The sequence below is a fragment of the Microtus pennsylvanicus genome, chromosome X, assembly GCF_037038515.1.
Source record: "Microtus pennsylvanicus isolate mMicPen1 chromosome X, mMicPen1.hap1, whole genome shotgun sequence".
Classification (NCBI taxonomy): Eukaryota; Metazoa; Chordata; class Mammalia; order Rodentia; family Cricetidae; genus Microtus; species Microtus pennsylvanicus.
The window spans coordinates 116,858,066-116,880,028 of NC_134601.1; the positions used below are offsets into that span (position 1 = coordinate 116,858,066).

The 21,963-nt window shown below is 40.6% G+C and overlaps 1 protein-coding gene across 1 annotated transcript in view; it reads left to right on the forward strand.

Annotated features, from left to right (window-relative positions):
• The window catches only part of LOC142840506 (uncharacterized), a 91,051-nt gene that overhangs the window by 24,214 nt on the left and 44,874 nt on the right, over window positions 1–21,963 (forward strand). Inside the window, exons 6-10 of the mRNA XM_075956995.1 lie at window positions 2,280–2,378; window positions 7,068–7,169; window positions 9,608–9,706; window positions 14,936–15,040; window positions 21,131–21,241. Coding sequence (XP_075813110.1) covers window positions 2,280–2,378; window positions 7,068–7,169; window positions 9,608–9,706; window positions 14,936–15,040; window positions 21,131–21,241 — 516 coding nt within the window. The remainder of the gene's footprint in view (window positions 1–2,279; window positions 2,379–7,067; window positions 7,170–9,607; window positions 9,707–14,935; window positions 15,041–21,130; window positions 21,242–21,963) is intronic.

Sequence of the window (21,963 nt, forward strand, 5' to 3'; positions counted from 1 at the left end):
ACCTCTTTCTCCTTCCCTACTGTCTCTCTTCCTTCTGTGCCTCTTCTCTGTCTGACCCTTTTCCTTTACCTCTCACCCCCCCATACTTCCCACATTCCCACACTTCCTGTCTTCTAAGATTGCTCCTCCTACTTCAGTGTTTCCTCCCCTTCCCATAGGTTTATTCCTTTCTCACCCATTTCCTCTCTGCACACGATTTGCAAAGTACCTAGTCCTATTTTTTTTCTCTTTGCAAATACTATTCTTTTTTCCTCAGCCTCTCATTTCACAGCCCTTTTCCCCATGTTAACAGTTTTTCCCCTGATTCCTCTGGAAGTAGGGTTGGCATTCTCTCTGAAAAAGGAAAAAAAAACTCATGAGAAGGAATATGGAAATTCCTTCATCTTCAGTCTCCCTTAAAATGTTCTCGTGTGCTTTTTACCTAACCCTTTGTTATATCGCATGTAAGTTCTCATAGTGTCCCTGCTACTCCACAGTCAGGTTGGTATTGGGGCTGAGTTCCAATTTCTCCATTTCTTACTACTTAGAAAACAGGACGGGACCAGCTTCTGCAGCACAGGCTGTGGGCTTTGGCAACAGGCGCTGTGTTCCTGCCCTGCCAGTAGGGGGCGATGTAGAATGTTGCTCACTTCTGGTTCCCAGACCGCCCTGGTGTCTGTTTGGCAGTTTGGGCCATTGTGAGGGCTGTTGCCCCAAGCTGCTGGTGACCTTGGGTTTCTAGGCACCTTGTGGACTCTCTGTGTTGTGGGCCCTCTCCATGGATGTCAAATGCTGATTTTGGATTAGTGGAGCTCTCTGCTCACCATGGCAGTGAGTAGTGTGTTTGTTGAGATTCGTCCATCTTAACAACTCCCTTTCTCCTGAGGAGTCTCACTTTAACGTCTCCTGTTGAGGGCTTTCTGGAACCTTCCCGTTAACCCCAGGGGTCAACTCGGTGGTGTGCTTTCCCAAGTCCATTTTTAGTACATGTTTGGGTTCTTTCCATTCTTAGTAGTGTTTAAATGCTATAGCTGATCGTTGGGATGTATCGGGAGCGTTTTCTATTCCTTGATTTTCCTATCTACGATCTGAAGCGAAACCAGAGCACCAATGGAGACTGTGGGACAGATCTAATGGGGAGCTCACCTTGGCCAGCTGGACTCTGACTGAACGAGCATGGGATCAAACCGTACTCTCTGAATGTCTCTGACAATGAAGGCTGACTGAGAAGCCAATGATAATGGCACTGGGTTTTGATTTTACTGCCCTGTACTGCCTTTTTGGGAGCCTACTCTATTTGGATACATACCTTCCTAGACCTAGATGGAGGGTGGAGGACCTTGGACTTCCCACAGGGCAGGGTAGTCTGACTTCTCTTAGGACTGGAGGCTGAGGGAGAGGGAGAGAGTGGGAGGGTAATGGCAGGATGGGAGGAGGTGGAAATTTTTAATAAATAAATTAATTAATTAATTAAAAAAAAGAATAGGTTCCAAAAAGCCAGAACAAGCCTTAGAGATAAATCCTGCTGCTCATGTCAGTAGTCCTTTTGTCTGCCCCAGCCATAAAACTGTCAACAGTCAACTAAATTCAGATGTTCTAGTTTGGTCCAATGTAGTACGTGTGGAATTGGTGAGCTCCCATTAGCTCAGGTAAACTGTTTTAATGGGTATCCCCATCATGGTTTTGGCCTTTTTCTGTGCTTAAGAGATAGCCAACCCTCTTTGCCTTCTGACCCTGGTGTCCTCTTCCTTTGCTGCTGGAGCTCCAGAATTTCAGGTTTAATGTCACTTTATAGATATGGTTTTTTTGTATTTCTTTCTTTTATCATTTTTCAGATTGTGTTCTTGCATTTGACTTGTCTGTGTCTTTCTCTGAGACCCAGATGTGTGAAAAAAGAACTTAATTACTGTTCTAAACTCAGGAACAGGCTTTACAATCCAGCAGTGTCCTGAAGGCAGGACCTAATGGGGGCAGTGCATTTGAGTCTGAAGGACCCAGGTGTTCCCATCCTGAGAGGCCGTGCTTATCATTCCTATGGCCTCTGTACACTCAGCTTGGGTCTCACTTGCAATACTCTGTTACCTTTGTGTATCATTAGTTGATCGACTTCCTGCTGACTTTGTCTCCTTATATAAGAATTTTTGCTGAAACTATCACATTCTTCCTTTCAAGAAAACTTTATATAGGATGCAGAATTTCCTAATAAACCTGCTTGTAGCAGCAGTCAGCTTGTGTAAGCACACCTGATCCCAAACTTTACTATCCTCTCTAACTTCTCATCCCCTGGTCATCTCTCTCAGGAACCTGCCAGTAGGAAAGACCCTGCCGAGGTAGGACAACCGATCCCTCCATGTGGACCCCAGACTACAGGAGGAGAAGGAGGAGCACATACAGGAGGAGTAAGTATGGCCATAACATAGAGAAAAGTAAGAGAAGCCAGGCTGAGGAACTGCCTGAGGGAAGAGGCAGAAGGGTTGGGAGTACAATTACATAGGACAGCAGGATTCTAAAGAGCTCTTTCCCTTCCCTCAGGTGCGTCTGTTGTTTTTGTGTTCTTGTTCTTGGGGTGTATTGGTAAAGCACTTAGAAAGTGTCTTTACTTTCAGTTAAGAAGTCTGCCTTTGTTTACCTGAAAATGTTTTTATAAATTTAAAGACATAAGAACATATAGTTGAAGTTTCAAGATAAAATATTTTTAACAGGTTCAAATGTGTTTCGTATTGATAGGTTTGAATTGTCTATGTAGACACAAGATATCTTAGACCCATAGTATGTACATGATTTTTCTGTTATCTGATACCCTTAGAAATGTGGTCAGTCTAATCCAAAAGAAACAGTAATATACTGGAGAAACATAAATATTCTAAACAAGGATATAAGGGACTGAAGAAAAGGAAACTGCTTAAGATCTTGAATTAGTTTTTCTTCATGATGCCCATGGGACAAGGAAATTGAATCATTAAAATTAAAAAATATAAATGTGTATATATACTTATGGACATATATATCCATATATATGTGTGTGTACATTTATGAAATCACCTAAAATTACTTTTATCTGTATGTTATGTACCTGGATTTGGACAAGTAAGTAAGTTATTTCTCCATACATCAGGGTCTCAGGGAAAGCCCCAGACAGGCCTAGCTTTTAACAGCCTCCAACCTAGTCCAGGGTATTCAGGAAGTTTCCATGATCAAAATCCCAATTCTTCCCCAATCTTTTTGACTAAGAAATTTGAAATATGTTCTCAGCAGTGGCCTAGGTCAGCTCTGTGACTGTTCTGTCACTAGGTGGGTTTGGAAGTAGTCAGTTGTCATGTGTTCTCCTCAGACCCTCAGACAGCTGGCTGGAGCACAGGCCTGAGTCACCTGCACCAGGTCATCTCCCTTCCTCCTTTCAGTCGTGGTGTCTTTGAAGAAATGAAAGAATGCTGTCTCTGATATTAGCATTCTTACACATTTAGGTGATGTTAACTGGTCTGTACAGAATTATTCTTATTCAGACTTCTGTCTGTAATTAATGCAGTTTGAAAAGCAGGCTGAAAAAGATACCATCTAGAGAATGCTTGTCTACTTAGATTATGAAAACCCTTTTGTGGGTATTTGTGATAATTTGTAGATTTTTGTCATTTCGTTTGGTGCTATTTTGGGAATAGGCACCTGACCATAGAAATCATATATGACTTGTTTCTGAGAACTTTATTTACGAGTGACTGTCTCTTGTATAGCATTGGGTTAAAACGTATTCTAATGTGAGGTTCAATTTCTCCCAGGATAGACATGTAAAAGAGTCTGTTGGTCTGTATTCTCGTCAACTCCTAATGCTGTCAGTGATTTTGTGCATATCTGATTCTTTGACAGTGTACTACTGTGTATGTGATCAATTTAAGTCATTTTCACTGCTTTATATGATTTCTGATCTCCTTGTCCCAGTGATATATCTTGTATGTCATTCACTCATTTCTTTATTGAGTGGTTCATTTGTTCATTGTTCCCTGCTGGCTAGCTAGAGAAGCAGAGTCAGATGAGGGAAGGGGCCCAGTTTTTTGCCCTGGTATAAAGGGACTAGCAAGTGGATCCCCTGCTAGGTAGGTGGTAACTCACCACTTGATCTTCTCTGTTTATTTGCAGCCTGTATTAGAGTTCCTCTGAGGTCCTGGGAGTTAGGAGGTATTGGGGTCAGAGTGTGCCTTGTAGCTGGGAGAGTCCAATTGATGGGATGGGGTATTGGAGCTGCCCACAGCAGGAAGATTGCTTGCTGCCTGGCTAGTCAAGCTAAGGCAGGTTGGGGAGGTGCCCTGGGTTTTGCCCTTGTATGGATGTTTAGAGAATAGGATGTCTTGCCTGCTGAGTTGGTATTCACCCTTGCACATCTCTGTTTAGTTGCAGCCTGTATTTCAGAGTTCCTCAGAGGCCCAGGGGGATAAGAGTGCTTGGGGTCAGAGTGGGACTTGTAGCTTACAGAGTCCAATTGATGGGACCTAGATCTCTGTATTTTTACTCACATATTTTTTGACTAAAAGTAGTGTACCTATTCCAATTGATAATTTTGGGAGGATCAGATGTTAACAGTCTGTTTCCACTTTTAACAATTTTTCAATGATTATTTTCATTTCAGTTCTTATGTTTAGCACTGTATAGTGCTCCTATTCATGTCTTTCAATGTATAGCTGTCACATATGTTTGTTGGTGGTATTATTTTGAGAAACTGTCCTCATTAACATTTAATCTCTTATTTCAGTTATGGGTTGACTCTGTTTTTCCACTTCATCTTTTAGTTCCTGCAACCCTTGCTCCCTCTCTTCCCTCTCTCTTTCTCACTCTCTTTTTCTGTCTGTCTGTCTGTCTGTCTGTCTGTCTGTCTGTCTGTCTGTCTCTGTGTGTGTGTGTGTGTATTGTATGAGTGTGTGTTTTTGTGTGGATGTGTGAGAGAATGAGTTTAACGTTTTCTTTTTATGTCTGTGTCTCTTGGAATGCAAGCCTTTCTCCTCACTGGAGGCATATAGATTCCCATGGACAGCTTCCTGGAGCTGGTTTTTTGTATCCACAATATAAGATTCTGATTGAACCTCTTTGCCAGTTTTTCTACCATGCATATTTTTGCAGATGGCCCCTTGAGGTTTTTATTTTTTTCTTGTATGCATTTACAATTTCTTGCATGCTTCTCTTAGTATATTTTAAATTTCAATTTTGATTCAGCATCTTTTAAAATTACCTAGGTCAGGTTACAAAATGCTCTGCAGCTAAACATGTGACATTGTCTTATTGTGTCCTTGGCAGGACTGAGAGCCTTTATACTGTGACCAGTGCCTCTGCAGTGCTGTGGTTTCATGAGCCTACCACTCTATCCATTGTGGAAGGTTTCTTTTTCTCTTTTTAGTTTTCTTTTCTTTTCCTTTTTTTGGGAGGGGGAACAGAGTTTCTCCGTTAAACAGCCCTTGCAGTGTGGAAGTTGCTTCATAGTCCAGGCTGGTCTCAAACTCACATATATCCTCTTGCCTTTGTCTTTCGAATTCTGCATTAAATGAGACATTTTTGTTTTCCTAAGAGAGTATAACTTGGAAACTGGCACCTGTGCAGGACTGTCCTGACCTCATGGTCCACCTGCTGCCTCGTCCATAGTAGTTGTATTGTAGATGTAGGCTTCATGGCCTAGAAATATTTTTTCATGATATTTTTCACCCTCATTTCTGGTATGCATGCAGGCTTTGTTCCCTTACTCAAGCTTGGAACTCACTATGTATTATATATTGTTGTCGCTTTCTATACATGATTACAAATAAGATGTTTGCTATATGTCTGTAAGTAGTTCTGGGCTATGAGATGAGGTTTTCTTGACAATTTTGAGGTATTCTGATTTTGTGTTTTGGCTATAGTAACCTAAACCCATATTTCTCTTTTTGGGGAAAAAAACCCCTTGCTTTTGTTCGTCTTTCACTTCATGGTGGTGAATATCATTGTCTGTTCTTTTGTTTTCTGTAGAAGATGGAAGGAATGATTCCCACTGTTGCGTATTTATAGGCGGAGCTGCTGAAAGGAAAAAATAGATTAAGAAGACAGTCCATTTAAAGAAAATATTATTTCACCCCAAGTACCAGTCCCGATGCAGGGGGAAAACTGTGGTTGAAGGTATACACTCAGGATATCAGACTCTGTGAACAAGATAGAGCACTGGTGGCCTAAAGCCATCTTCCTCCTACAGTATTACATAGTTCATGGAAGCAGGGTCCTTAGACATACGCCATGAAAGGTTTGCTTTCAATATCTATGGAATGAATAAAGAGAGCTCCAGTTGCGTTTAAAGTCTCAGGTTGTGTTTCAGTGCCATTTTATTTTAGACCTGTGTCTAATTTTATTCCAAAGAAGCATTTTAAGGGTGTGATTATTTGCGGCTGCTATTTTATGCCTTTTCCTTTGACATGAAACCTATACATATATGTACATATAAATATGTATATATATGTATATATTGATGTGTATGTATACATATACCGCATGCATCGATTTTTTTCAGTGCTTGAGAGATAGCCAGCCCTCTTCTCATTCTGATCATGGCCTCTTCTTCCTTTGCTACTTGAGATCCTGGATTTCTGACCCAATTTACATTTATAAATATTTCTTTTGTATTTCTTTCTTTTTTCATTCTTCAGACCCTGTTCTTGTGCTTTACTTGTCAGTGTCTTTCTCTGAGACACAGATGTGCACGGAAGGAACTTAATTCCTGATATTAAACCAGGAACGCGCTTGAAAAGACCAGCAGCGGCATGGAGTCAGGCCCTAATCTTTGGGTCCTGAGGAACCAGGTCTTCCTATCCTGAGAGGCCGTGCTTATCATTCCTATGGCCTCTGTGCATTCAGCTTGGGTCTCACTTGTAATACCCTGTGTTACCTTTGTGTATCATTACTTGATGGACTTACTGCTAACTTCTTCCCCTTGTAGGAGAATTTCCACTGACAGTGTTCCATTTTTCCTTTCAGGAAAACTGTGTATAGCATGTAGAAATTCCTAGTAGTCAGCTTGTGTAAGCATGCCCAATCCAAACTTTACTGTCTTCTCTAACTTCTCATCCCCTGGTCATCTCTCCCAGGAACCTGGCAGTAGACAACAACCTTCTAGTATATTACGACAACCGACTTTTATATATCGATCCCAGACTACAGGAGGAGGAGGAGGTGCACATACAGGAGGAGTAAGTATGGCCATAACAGCGAAACCTAAGAGAAGCCAGGCCAGAGGGACTGCCTGAAGGAAGAGGCAAAAGGACTGGGCATAGAATATCTTTTTTAAGTGTCTTTTCACCATTTGAAATTCTTCTGATAAGAGTTCTTTGTTTAGATCTGTACTACAGTTTTAATTGGATTATTTGAATTTTGATATCTAAGTTATTGAGTTCTTTGTACATTTTGTAGGTAAATTCTCTGTTTGATGTGGGGTTTTGTGAAGATCTTTTCTCATTTATTCGGCTGCCTTTTTGTCATATTGACTGTGCCCTTTGCTTTACAGAAGCTTCTCAGTTTTAAGAGGTCCTTTTATTTGTGGTTGCTCACAGAGTCTGTCCTCCTGGGGTTATATTTAGGAAGTGGTCTCCTGTGCCCATGCATTGAAGAATACTTCCCACTTTCTCTTCTATCAGGTTCAGGGTGGTCGGATTTATATTGAGTTCTTTAATCCAGTTGGACTTGAGTTTTGTACATGAGGTGGATATGGATTTTCATTCTTCTACATGTTGACATCCGGTTATTCCAGCACCATTTGTTGAAGATGCTTTCTTTTTTTCATTGTGTAATTTTAGCTTCTGTTTCAAAAATCAGGTGTTCATAGGTGTGTGGATTAATATCTAGGTCTTATATTCAATTCCATTGGTCAACCTGTATGTTTTTATGTCAATACCAAGCTGTTTTCATTACTATAGCTCTGTAATAGAGCATGACTTCAGGGATGATGATACCTCTGGAAGGTCCTTTAGTGTACAGGATTGTTTTGGCTATCCTAGGTTTTCTATTTTTCTATATGAAGTTGAATTCCATTCTTTTGAGGTCTGTGAAGAACTGTGTTGGGATTTTGATGGGGATTGCATTGAATCTATAGATTGGTTTTGGTAGGATTGCCATTTTTATTACGTTGATCCTTCCTATTCAAGATTGTGGGAGATCTTTCCATTTTCTGGTATCTTCTTCAATTTCTTTCTTCAAAGACTTAAAGTTCTTGTCATATAGGTCTTTCACTTCTTTGGTTAGTGTTACCCCTAGATATTTTATGTTATTTGTGACTATTGTGAATGTTGATGTTTCTCTAATTTCCCTCTCAGCTTTTTATCATTTGTGTATAGGACGGCTTCTCATTTTTTTGAGTTGATCTTGTATCCTGTCATATCACTGAAGGTATTTATCAGCTGTAGGAGTTCTTTAGTAGAATTTGGGGATCACTTATATACACTATCATATCATCTGCAAATAATGAAAGTTTGACTTCTTCCTTTCCAATTTGAATTCTCTTGATCTCCTTTTGTTGTCTTATTACTATTGCTAAAACTTCAAGAACTATGTTGAAGAGATATGGAGAGAGTGGACAGCCTTGTCTTGTTCCTGATTTTAGTGGATTCACTTTGCTTTTCTCTCCATTTAATTTACTATTGACTGTTGGCTTGTTGTATATTGCTTTTATTATATTTAGATATGTTCCTTGTATCTCTGGTCTCTCCATGACCTTTTGCATGAAGGGGTGTTGGATTTTGTCAAAGGCTTTTTTAACATCTAATGAAATGATCATATGTTTTTTTCTAGTTTTTCTATATGATGGATTACATTGATAGTTTTTCGTATGGTAAACCAGTCCTCAGTGTCTGTTTTTATGTCCCCCTTTTCATTTCTTATTTTGTTAACTTCATGTTCTCTCTCTGCCTTTTGATTAGTTTGGATAAGTGTTCATGTATCTTGTTGATTTTCTCAAAGAACCAACTCATTGTTTCATTGATTTTTTTTTTGTATTCATTTCTTTGTTTTGTTTTTTTTGTTGTTGTTGATTTGGGCCCTCAATTTGATCATTCCCTGTCTTCTGCTCCTGCTGGGTGAGTCTTTTTCTTTTTTGTTCTAGAGCTTTCAGTTGTGCTGTTCAGTCAATATTTCTATTGTATTTGTTTCTTTGTTCATGCTTCACACCCTCTTGTTGCACTTGACCCATATGTGGCTTTCTCTGAGACACAGATGTGTGGAAAAGGAACTTGAATTCTGGTCTAAAATCAGGCACACAATAACAAAGCCAACAGTGGCCTGGAGTCAGGCCTTAATGGGAATAGTATCTTTGGGTCCTAGAACCCAGGTCTTCCTATCGTGAGAGGCCATGCTTATCATTCCTATGGCTTCTGTGCACTCAGCTTGGGTCTCACTTGCAATACTCTGTGTTACCATTGTGCATCAGTATGTGATCAACTTTCTGCTGACTTTGTCCCCTTGTATGACAATTTTTGCTGACACTGTCCCATTTTTCATTACAGGAAAACTGTATATAGGATGCAGAATTTCCTAATAAACCTAGATATACCAGCCCAATCACAAACTTTGCTGTCTGATCCCAAACTTTGCTGTCTTCTCTAACTTCTCATCCTCTGGTCATCTCTCTCTCTCTCAGCAACCTGTCAGTCCAACACTACCTGCCATTGTAGGACCATTGATGCCTCAGTTTGGACCCCAGACTACAGGAGGAGGAGCACATGCAAGTGCAGGAGGAGTAAGTATGGCCATAGCATAGAGAAAAGTAAGAGAAGCCAGGCTGAGGGACTGCCTGAGGGAAGAGGCAGAAGGGTTGGGAGTAATTACATAGGACAGCAGGATTCTAAAGAGCTCTTTCCCTTCCCTCAGGTGCTTCTGTCGTTTTTGTATTCTAGATTTTGGGGTGTATTGCTAAAACACTTAGAAAGAGTCTTTATTTCCAATCAATACGTCTGCCTTTGGTTACCTGAAAATGTTTCAATATATTTAAAGACATGAGAACATATAGTTGAGAGTTTTAAGACAAAATGTTTCCTAACAGGTTCAAATGTACTTCATATTGATGGGTTTGAGCTGTCTATGTAGACACAACATTGCTTAGACCCATTGTATGCATATGATTTGACTCTAATCTGATACCCTCATAGATATCTTTAGTGTAAAGCAAAACGAACAGGAGAAAAATTTAATTTCTACACAACAGGGAGGGAAGGGACTGAAGAAATGGAAGCAGCTTAATATCTCAAATTAGTTTATCTCTATGTTTCAGAGGATAAGAACACTAAATCATTAAAATTAATATATATGTGTGTGTATATATGCTTATAAAATATATATTCATATGTGTGTGTGTCTATATATTGCAATTATGAAAGCATGTAAAATGACTCTTACCTGTATAGTGTGTACCTGGAATTAGACAAGAAACTAAGTTATTTTTTCAAATACATGGGGCCTCAGGGAAAGACCCAGACAAGCCTTGCTCTTAGCAACCTCCAACCTAGTCCAGGTTCTTCAGAACATCTCCATGAGTAAATTCCAATTTTTACCCATCTTTTGAATTTTAAGTTTGAAATATGTCATCATCAGTGGCCTAGGTCAGCTCTGTGACTGTTCTGTCACTGTGTTGGTTTGGAAGTAGTCAGTTGTCATGTGCTCTCCCCAGACCCTCAGACAGCTGGCTGGAGCACAGGCCTGAGTCGCCTGCACCAGGTTATATCCATTTCTTTTTTAGCAATGGTGTCTTTGACAAAATGAAAGAATGTTATTTCAAAATTAGATTTCAAACACATTTAGGTAATGTTGAACTGTCTGTACAGAATGGTCTTTCTTTGGTCTCCTGTCTATAATTTATTTTTAAAAGCAGGCATATAAAGATATCATCCCGAGAATGTATGCCTACTGAGATTTTAAAAACCCTTTTGTGAGTATTTGTGATAACTCGTAGAGTTTTGTCATTTTGTCTGCTGCTGCTTCAGATATAGGCACCTGACCGTAGAAATCATATGTGACTGTTTCTGAGAGCTGTGTTTACGAGTGACTGTCTCTTGTATAGCATAGGGTTAAAACTTAATCTAAAGCGATGTTCCGTTTCTGGCAGGATCGAATATGTAAAAGATTTTGTTGGTCTGTATTCTTGTCAACTGTTAATGCTGTCAGGCTATTAAGGTTTGCATTTAGGAGAGGTTTTTGTCAGTGATTTTTTTTACATATCTGAATTCTTGACAGTGTCCTAATGTGTATGTCATCAGCTGAGGTCATTAACACTGCTTTATAAGCTTCCTGATCCCCCACTGAGGCCTATTGTTCTGTTCTCTTAGTCCACTCTGTACAGTCACGTTGTGTTTCAGAGTTACTTGATTCATCCTCTCTGTGTATTTGCAGCCTGTGCTTCAGAGTTCCTCTGAGGTAATTGGGGATAGGAGGGATTGGGGGCAGAGTGGAACTTGTAGCTTACAGGGTCCAATTGATGGGATGGGGTGTTGGAGCAGCCCAACTGCAGGTAGTTTCCCTGCTGGCTGGCTCGAGAAGCTGTGACAGGCAGTGGAAGTGCCTGAGGTTTTACCCTTGTATGTAGGTTTAGAGAGTGGGGTACCCTGCCGGGTAGGTTGGCACTCACCTCTGGGATATCTCTGTGTGGTTTCAGTCTATCTTTTAGAGTTCCTCTGAGGTCGCGTGGGACAGGAGGGCTTGGGGCAGAGGGTGACTTGTAGCTTACAAGGTCCCATTGGTGACATCTAGATCTCTGTATTTTTAAGGGTATACTCTGGATGTAGACGTAGTATAGCTGAGGATATATACCTGTTCGAATTCATGATCCTGGTAGGATCAGGTGGTAATAGTTCATCTGTTTACACTTTTAATAATATGTAAAGGATTATTTTCATCCCTGTTTTTATGTCCAGCACTGGACAGTGTTCCTATTAATGTATTTCAGCATAAACATGTCACATAGCCTTTGACTGTGGTATTATCTTGAGTGACCGTCCTCATTCATGTTGAATCTCTTGTTTCAGTTTTGGGTTGAATCTGTCTCTCCCCTCCTGAGCTTACTTCGTGCCATCCTCCCTCCTTTTCTCCCTCCTCTTACTCTCTGTCTCTCTTTCTCTCTCTCTCTCTCTCTCTCTCTCTCTCTCTCTCTCTCTCTCTCTCTCTCTCTGTCTCTCTCTCTGCATCTGAGTGTGTGTGGTTTGTGTGCATGCGTGAGATAATAGGTTTAGTGCTTTTTCCATATGTCTGCATCTGTTGGAATGCAGGCCTTTTTACTTACAGGAGGCATAAAGATTCCTAAGGACAGCTTCCTGAAGCAGATTCTTTGAATCCATAATATAAGTTTCTCATTGAATCTCTTTGCCAGGTTTTGTATCCATGTTTTTGAAGATGTCCCCTTGAGGGTTTTTCTTGTATGCATTTATGATTTTTCTACTCTGGAGGTTTTTATTTTCTTGTATACAGTTACAATTTCTTGCATGCTTCTCTTAGTTAAGGTTCTGGGTTTTTTTTTTTTACATTTTTAATTTGAATCTGTGTCTTTTAAAATTACCTAGGTCAGGCTGCAAAATGCTCTGTATCTAAAACATGTGACATTTTCTTATTGTGTCCTTGGAGGACTTAGGTTGTTTATACTGTTATCAGTGCCTCTACATTGCTGTGATTTCATGAGTCTACCACACTGTGTAGTGTAAAAATTTATTTTCTATTTTTTTATTTGTTTTTATGGAAAAGGGTTTCTCTGTGTAACATTCCTTGCAGTGTGGAAGTTTCTTTGTAGTCCAGGCTGGCCTTGAACTCACAGATATCCCCTTGCCTCTGCCTCCCTAGTACTTGATTTAAAAGGTCATTTTTGTTTTCCTAAGAGAATGTAACTTAGAAACTGGCTCCTGTGCTGGACTGTCCTGAGCTCATGGTCCACCTGCTGCCTCCTCCATAGTAGTTCCATTGTAGTTGTGGGCAGCATGGCTCAGAAGTATTTTTTCATGCTGTTTTTGCCCTCATCTCTGGTATGCATGCAAGCCTTTTTCCCAATCAGGTTTTGTTAGGCTGTTTTTGCTGTTCTTAGTCATGCTTGGAACTCACTGTGTATTATATATTGTTGTTGTTTTCTGTATGTCCTTACAAGAAAAGATGTTTGCTATGTGTCTGTGAGTAGTTCTGGGCTATGAGATGAGGTCTCCTCCGTACTTCTGAGGTGTTCTGATTTTGTCTCTCAGCTGTAGGAACATAGATGTTTGCTTCTGTTTTGGGGGAACAAAACCTTTGTTTTATTAGTCCTCCACGTCATGGTGGCGAATGCCATCTTCTGGGCCTCTGTTGTCTGTAGAAGATAGAGGGAATGATCCCCCCCCCACTGATGCATATTAAGAATACCTGCAAATGATGAAAGAAATATTAAATTAAGAAGACAGTCCATTGAAAGAAAATATTATTACACCCCAAGTACCTGTCGTGCTGCAGGGTGAAAAATGTGGTTGAAAATGTACAGTCAGGATATCGGGCTCTGTGAACAAGATACAGCACTGGTGGACTGAAGCCATCTTCCTCCTCCACTATTCCATATTTCTTGGATACAGGGTCCTTTAACATTCCCACATGAAAGGTTTCCTTTAATTTATATGGAATGGAGTTGAGAGCTGCAGGTGAGATCTCTTCTGATAGCAAACTTCTGGCTGCTGGATTTGACAATTCCTGCATATAGCTCTGGAGCTTACGATTCAAAAAGCTGAAATCAGATCCTCACCTTGTGGACACATCTCATATCTGTTTCCCCTGTGACACTTTGGAGGATGAGGAGAATGAGGAAGATAATACAGGCTCAGAGATGAAGATACTGCGGGGACACTGTGACCCAGTATGCAGCACACGGTTCCTCGCAGACAACTCGGGGCTGCTGTCTTGTTCTGGAGATAATGTCCACCAGGTACTGGGACCTGGGGAGCTTCACGAACACTGTGCTCTATCAGGGACCTGCCTACCCTGTGTGGGACATGGACATCAGGCGCCTACAGCCTGTATTTTGTCAGTGGGTCCCATGGCCATATTACCGGGCTTGGTCCTTTGATTGAACGTACCTGCTGAGGTATATATGCAGGACACCAGGCTGACATGGACTGTGTCAAATTCCACCCCAACTCAAAACAGAGATGCCTTTGTGTTTCAAAGTCTCAGTTTGTGTATCCAGCACCATTTTATTTCAGATCTGTGCCAAATTCTACTCAAAAGGACCTGTTTTTTGAGTGTGGCCATTTATAGCTGCCATTTTATGTATTTTCTTGGCACTGAAAACCTATATATTTATGTATTTATGTATAAATTGTGTCTATAGATGTTTGCATATATTCATACACCACATGCATCGATTTTTCAGTTCTTGAGAGATAGCCAACACTCTTCTCCTTCTGACGCTGGCCTCTTCTTCCTGTGCTTCCTGAGGTCCAGGTTTTCAGGCCAATGGACCTTTATAAATATTTCTTTTGTGTTTCTTTCTTTTTTCACTCTTCTGACCCTGTTCTCCCACTTGACTTGTCAGCAGCATTTTCTGAGACACAGCTGTGCAGAGAAGGAACTTAATTCTAGGTTTAAAACTAGGTACACTCTTGAGAAGGCCAGGAGAGGCCTGAAGTCAGGCCCTAACAGGGGCGCTATCTCTTGGTTCCGAGGACCCAGGTCTTCCTATTGTGAGAGGCCATGCTTATCATTCCAATGGCCTCTGCACTCAGCTTGGGTCTCATTTGCAATGCTCTGTGTTACCTTTGTGCGTTTTTAGATGATTTACTTACTTCTAACTTCATCCTCTTCTAATAGAATTTTTGCTGAAACTATCCCATTTTTCCTTTCAGGAAAACTGTGTATAGGATGTAGAATTTGCTAATAAACCTACTTGTACCAGCAGTCAACTTGTGTAAGCACACCTCATCCCAAACTTTACTATCTTCTCTAACTTCTCATCCCCTGGTCCTATCTCTCTCAGGAACCTGTCCTCGCAATTCAACCTGCCTTTATAGGACAACTGATTCTTCAATATGGACCTCAGTCTACAGGAGGAGCAGGAGTAGCTTATGCAAATGCTGGAGGGGTAAGTATGGCCATAGCATAGAGAAAACTAAGAGAAGCCAGGCTGAGGGACTGCCTGAAGGAAGAGGCAGAAGGGTTGGGAGTAATAACATAGTACAGCAGGATTTTTTTAAATTTATTTATTTAACATTTCCACCTCCTCCCATTTTCCCATTTCTCTCCCACTCTACTCCTTCACTTTCCCCTCACTCTCCAGTCCTAAGAGAAGTCAGGGTGGCCTGCCTTGTGGGAAGTCCAAGGCCCCCCTCCATCCAGGTTTAGAAAGGTGTGCATCCAAACAGAGTATGCTCCCAAAAAGCCAGTACATGCAGTAGAATCAAAATCCAGGGTCATTAGCCAGGCGGTGGTGGCACATGCCTTTAATCCCAGCACTTGGGAGGCAGAGGCAGGCGGATCTCTGTGAGTTCAAGACCAGCCTGGTCTACAAGAGCTAGTTCCAGGACAGGTTCCAAAATCACAGAGGTTGTGTCTCGAAAAAGCAAAAAAAAAAAAAATCCAGTGTCATTATCATTGGCTTCTCTGTCCACCCTCATTGTCAGCCACATTCAGAGAGTCCGGCTTGGTCACATGCTTGTTCAGACCCAGTCCAGCTGGCCTTCGTGAGCTCCCATTAGATCAGTTCTACCTTCTCCGTTGGTGGAAGCACCCCTCACGGTCTTGACTCCTTGCTCATGTTCTCCCTCCTTCTGCTCTTCATCTGGGTTTTGGGAGCTCAGTCCAGTCTCCTATGTGGGTCTCTGTCGCTATCTACATCCCTTGCCAGATGAAAGATCTATGGTGATATGCAAGATATTCATCAGTGAGGACAGCAGGTTTCTAAAGATCTCTCTCTCTTCCCTCAGGTGCTTCTGTTGCTTTTGTATTCTAGTTCTTGGGTGTATTGCTAAAGCACTTAGAAAGATTCTTTACTTTCAATCAAGAAATCTGACTTTGCTTTTCTGGAAATATTTCCATAAATGTTAAGATATCAAAATCTATATTTGAGAGTTTCAAGACAAAATATATTCTAATACGGTCAAATGTGTTTTATATTGATGGGTTTGAGCTGTTGATGTAGACATAAGATTGCTTAGACCCCTAGTATCCATATGATTTGACTCTAATCTGATACCTTCATAAATGTGTCAGTCTAATCTAAAACACACAGGGCTACGATGGTAAAAAATAAAAGTTCTACACATGAGGGAGAGAAGGAACTGAAGAAAAGGAAGCAGCTTAAGTTCTTGAATCATTTTTTCTTAGTGATGCCTCAGAGGATGATAACACGAATCATTAAAATTAAAAATATATGTGTGTATATATACTTTAAAACACACACACACACACACACACACATATTGTTGAAATAAGAGCGGCGGGGCTGCGTCCCCAGCACCCCAGCTACCCACATGGCTTATGCCCTGAAATAATTACACGGAAACTGTATTCTTTTAAACACCGCTTGGCCCATTTCTATCTAGCCTCTTCTAGGCTAACTCTCACACCTGGACTAGCCCATTTCTAATAATCTATGTAGCCCAAGAGCTGGCTTACCAGGAATGACCTTAGCCTGCGTCTGCCCGGACTGGGAGAATCATGGCGACTGCCTGACTCAGCTTCTTTCTCCCAGCCTTCTGTTCTGTTTACTCCTCCCACCTATGTTTTAACCTATGAGGGCCAAAGCAGTTTCTTTATTGCTTAACCAATGAAATCAACAGATTGATATATGACACTCCCACATCACTTCCCCTTTTTCTGTTTAAAGAAGAAAAGGAAGGCTTTAACTTTAACATAGCAAAATTACATATAACAAACTGTTATCAAGTAAAAATTACAATAATCTTTATCATAACTAAGGAAAACTATAACTATAACAATTCTTAACTCCATCAAAGACTCCAGAAAGATACAATATTACCTAAGCAAACAATAAATAAGTAAATTTGAAACTCTAGAAATGACAGAGACATTTTGCTGCCTGGACAGTCACCCAAAGTTCCTCTGTACTGTTGGGGCATCCATCTTCGGCCTACAGGCCCATGGTATCCAGAGACATTTCCATGAAGCAGGAACTTTCAAAGGCAGTTCAGTCACTATCTGTTGTGTCCTGCAGAATGTCTTGCAGACTCTTTCATGAATCAGGAACCCCGAAAGATCATCTCACCTTTAGGCAAGTTCAGTAGTCCTCTCTCTGCGGGTTCTCTGTGTCCAGTTTATGCAATAGTCCAGGCAAGAGCAGTTTCTTGCCCAAATGGCTATCAAACTCCATAAGGTGCCTCTTCAATGCCCATCTTCTTCTTGAAGTAGATTGGTGCTGCCAGGAGCAGACGTGTCTCATTGTCATGAAAAGCCCTAAATTATTAAAACATTTAAAATGCCATATTCTATAATCTTTGAAAAATATGAAGAATGCCTATCTAAAATATATCTATGCACATCTAGAAAATCGTATCTCACATGACTACAAACTTGACTATTATGATTATCTATTAACAATCTATATTTCTAATTATACATTACATTTTTAAATGAACTACACAATCACAGTACCTTAATCAAGATCAGAAACACATATACATATAACAAAATTGACCTTAAATTTAAATCACTAAAACAAAATCCATATCAATGTAAATTATTCATATCTCTATCATATCCCCCTTTAAATGTAAAAGAACGTTTATAAACCATATTTGGGAACATGGGCACAGTTTTTTTCTTTCCAAACTGCTTCCTCCTGAATGGGGTCGTTGTTAATTAGGTCTTTCATGGTATAACCTGTGTGCTAGTTTCATCTCAGTTGGCAGTTGAGCGAAGCAATCTTCTGAAGATGTTCACAACAACCTTTCAGGAGGGCGTGGTCTATCATACCAAATTGGAATAGAAGAAATCCACAGGGTCTGGTCCTCTGTGAAAACAAAAGAAGACCCTTTCCAAAGCATCATATCCTTAGACCCAAATTTTTGAAATCGTAATACCTTTATATCCATTCTGGTTTAGCTTGCCAACCCATGTAATGAAATGTCTATCTGTACTTAGCTCCTTTACAGTCAAAAATTTTAAAGAAAACACAATGTACATAATCCAGACTCTCTGTGAATTTTACATTTTTACATGGCTTATTTTTCTTTATTTCTTTTAATCTCTTAACTATCTGTATTCTGTCTCTTTAAAGACTTTACCCTTTTTTTTAAACCATTAACTTTATTGTCCTTATTTTTTTTTCTTCTCTCTCTCTCAAGCCTACATACATTCATCCAACAGTGTGGTCTTTTATGTCTGAATCTGTTTTATTGTGAATCTGTAACATTTTTTTTTTTACTATCCAGGAGCATTTCTTAAAATGTTAAGCAGTTCTTAAAAACTTAAGTTGCACCAAACTTAAGTTGCACCATGTAGGGGTAATACTGTACTGCCTGTTTACTGCCAAGTCTAAACCTTAACTGCGCTATTATTATGGTAATTACGCCAGTTCCTGCCAGAGGTCAGCACAGCTCAGCATGGAGCAGCCACTCCTGCCTCAGATCCATTTGGTGCCCCTGAGCTGAGCACAGTTCCAGGCACACAGCAAGTCCACATTGGCATCACAGTCAGCAGTTTAACTGCTGAGACTGAGCGTGCAGCACAGAAACTCTTTGTCATCCAAGTTACAGCCAAATCTGACAGGCAGAGCACTGTGCATTCTGAAAACATCTCTCTATATGTCAGCAGGAATCTGCCATGTTCTTCTGCCTGCTTAAGCCTGATTCTGCCATCTGCCCAGGTGCAGGCGGGGAGCACTGAGAGCCATGGGCAGGGTCTTAGAGCATTCTCCTTCCGATCTCAAGCGGGAACACAAACATCCAGTCCCATACCATTGAAATGCTTTAAAGCCAGAGTTCAGCACAGACCCAGGAAGCTGCGCTTTAAAATGACACAGCTTTTTTTCTGTTGCTGTTGCTGAATCAACAAGCCACCAACAAACAGCAAAAATCTGTGTTAAAGTCTCTCTCCCTTATTTTTAAGCCTTCTCAGGTTTTTTAAGTGGATTTAGTCCATCACGTCTGGGCGCCATCTGTTGAAATAGGAGCGGCTGGGCTGCGTCCCCAGCACCCGGCCGCCCACATGGCTTATGCCCCGAAATAATTACACGGAAACTGTATTCTTTTAAACACCGCTTGGCCCATTTCTATCTAGCCTCTTCTAGGCTAGCTCTCGCACCTGGACTAGCCCATTTCTAATAATCTATATAGCCCAAGAGCTGGCTTACCAGGAATGATCATAGCCTGCTTCTGCCTGAATTGGGAGAATCATGGCGACTGCCTGACTCAGCTTCTTTCTCCCAGCCTTCTGTTCTGTGTACTCCTCCCACCTATGTTTTAACCTATGAGGGCCAAAGCAGTTTCTTTATTGCTTAACCAATGAAATCAACAGATTGATATATGACACTCCCACATCACACATATATAAACCATTATGAAATCACCTAAAGGACTCTTATCTGTATAGTACATACCTGAGTTTGGATAAGAAACTAAGTTATTTTTCCATACATTTGGGCCTCACAGAAAGCCCCAGACAGGCCTAGCTCTTAACAGCCTCCAACCTAGTCCAGGGTATTCAGGGTGTTTCCATGAGCCAACCACCAATTCTTCCCCATATTTTGGGCTTTAAGTTGAAATGTATTCTTGCAGTGGCCTAGGTCAGCTCGGTGGGTGTTCTGTCACTAGGTGGGTTTGGAAGTAATCAGTTGTCATGTGTTCTCCTTAAATCCTCAGATCACTGGCTGGAGCACAGGCCTGCACAAGGTCATAGACATTCCTCCTTTCAACAATAGTGTCTTTGAAGAAATGAAAGAATGCTCTTTCAGATATTAGCATTCTCCCATGTTTAGATGATGTTAACCGGGCTGTATAGTATCATCCTTATTTGGTCTCCTGTCTGTAATTTATGCACGTTGAAAAACAGGTTTAAAAAGATATCATCCCAAGAATCTATAACTACTTAGATTATAAAACTCCTTTTGTGAATATTTGTGATATCTCATTGAGTTTTATTCTTTACCTACTGCTGCTTTGGGATTGGCCCCTGAGCTGTTTTGTGATTGTGGTTAATTATACCTGCTGTTTTATGTCTTTTCTTTTCACTTCAAACGTATGTATATATGTACATATGTATGTGTGTGTGTGCATCTATGAGTGTACGTATGTATGTGTGTATGTATACGTGCATCATGTGCATCATTTTTTTTTTGGTGTTGAGAGATAGCCAACGTTCTTTTCCTTCTTAACCTTGTCTCTTCTAACTTTTCCCCTTGAAATCCAGCATTTCAGACCCAAAACATCTTTAGAATATTTCTAATGTATTTATTTCATGTTTTTCAGACCCTGGTGTTGAACTTTACTTGCCTGTGGTTTTCTCTTTGACATAGATGTATGAAGAATGAATTTAATTCCTGGTCTACAGCCAGTCACACTCTTTTTTTTTTAAATTATTTATTTATTTATTAAAGATTTCTGTCTCTTCCCCGTTACTGCCTTCCATATTCCTCCCCCTCCCCCAATCAACTCCCCCTCTCTCATCAGCCCAAAGCGCAGACCAGGTTCCCTGCCGTGTGGGGAGTCCAAGGACCTCCCACCTCCTTCCAGGTCTAGTAAGGTGAACATCCAAACAGCCTAGGCTCCCACAAAGCCAGTATGTGCAGTAGGATCAAAACCCAGTGCCATTGTTCTTGACTTCTCAGCCAGTTACACTCTTGACAAGGCCAGAAGTAGCCTGGATTCAGTCCTTAACGGGGGCGGTGTCTTAGGTCCTGAGGACCCAGGTCTTCCCATCGTTAGAGGCCATGCTTATCATTCCTATGGCCTCTGCACTCAGCTTGGGTCTCAGTTGCAATACCCTGTGTTACCTTTGTGCATTTTAGTGGATCGACTTCCTGCTGACTTTGTCTCCTTGTATGAGAAATTTTGCTGATAGTATCCCATTTTTCCTTTCAGGAAAACTGTGTATAGGATGTAGAATTTCCTAATAAACCTGTTCGTACCAACAGTCAACTTGTGTAAGCACACCTCATCCCAAACTTCACTATCTTCTCCAACTTTTCATCATCTGGTCATCTCTCTCTCTCTCTCAGGAACCTGTCTTTCGAATACAACCTGTCATTATAGGACGACTGTTTCTTCAATATGGACCCCAGACTACAGGAAGAGGAAGAGGAGGAGGAGCACAAGCAAGTACAGGAGGAGTAAGTATGGCCATAGCATAGAGAAAACTAAGAGAAGCCAGGCTGAGGGACTGCCTGAGGGAAGAGGCAGAAGGGTTGGGAGTACAATTACATAGGTCAGCAGGATTCTAAAGAGCTCTGTCTCTTCTCTCAGATGCTTCTGTTGCTTTTCTGTTCTAGTTCTTGGGGTGTATTGCTAAAGCACTTAGAAAGAGTCTTTACTTCCAATCAGTACGTCTGCCTTTGGTTACCTGAAAATGTTTCAATATATTTAAAGACATGAGAACATATAGTTGAGAGTTTTAAGACAAAATATTTCCTAACAGGTTCAAATGTACTTCATATTGATGGGTTTGAGCTGTCTATGTAGACACAACATTGCTTAGACCCATTGTATGCATATGATTTGACTCTAATCTGATACCCTCATAGATATCTTTAGTGTAATGCAAAACAAACAGGAGAAAAATTTAAATTCCACACAACAGAGAGAGAAGGGACTAAAGAAAAGTAAGCAGCTTAATATCTCAAATTAGTTTATCTCTATGTTTCAGAGGACAAGAACACTAAATCATTAAAATTAATATATATGTGCATATATATATGCTCATAAACTCACACACAAATATATACATATATGTGTGTCTGTATATCTATACATCTATATGTATATATATATATATATATATAGCAATTATGAGAGCACGTAAAATGACTCTTAACTGTATAGTGTATACCTAGAT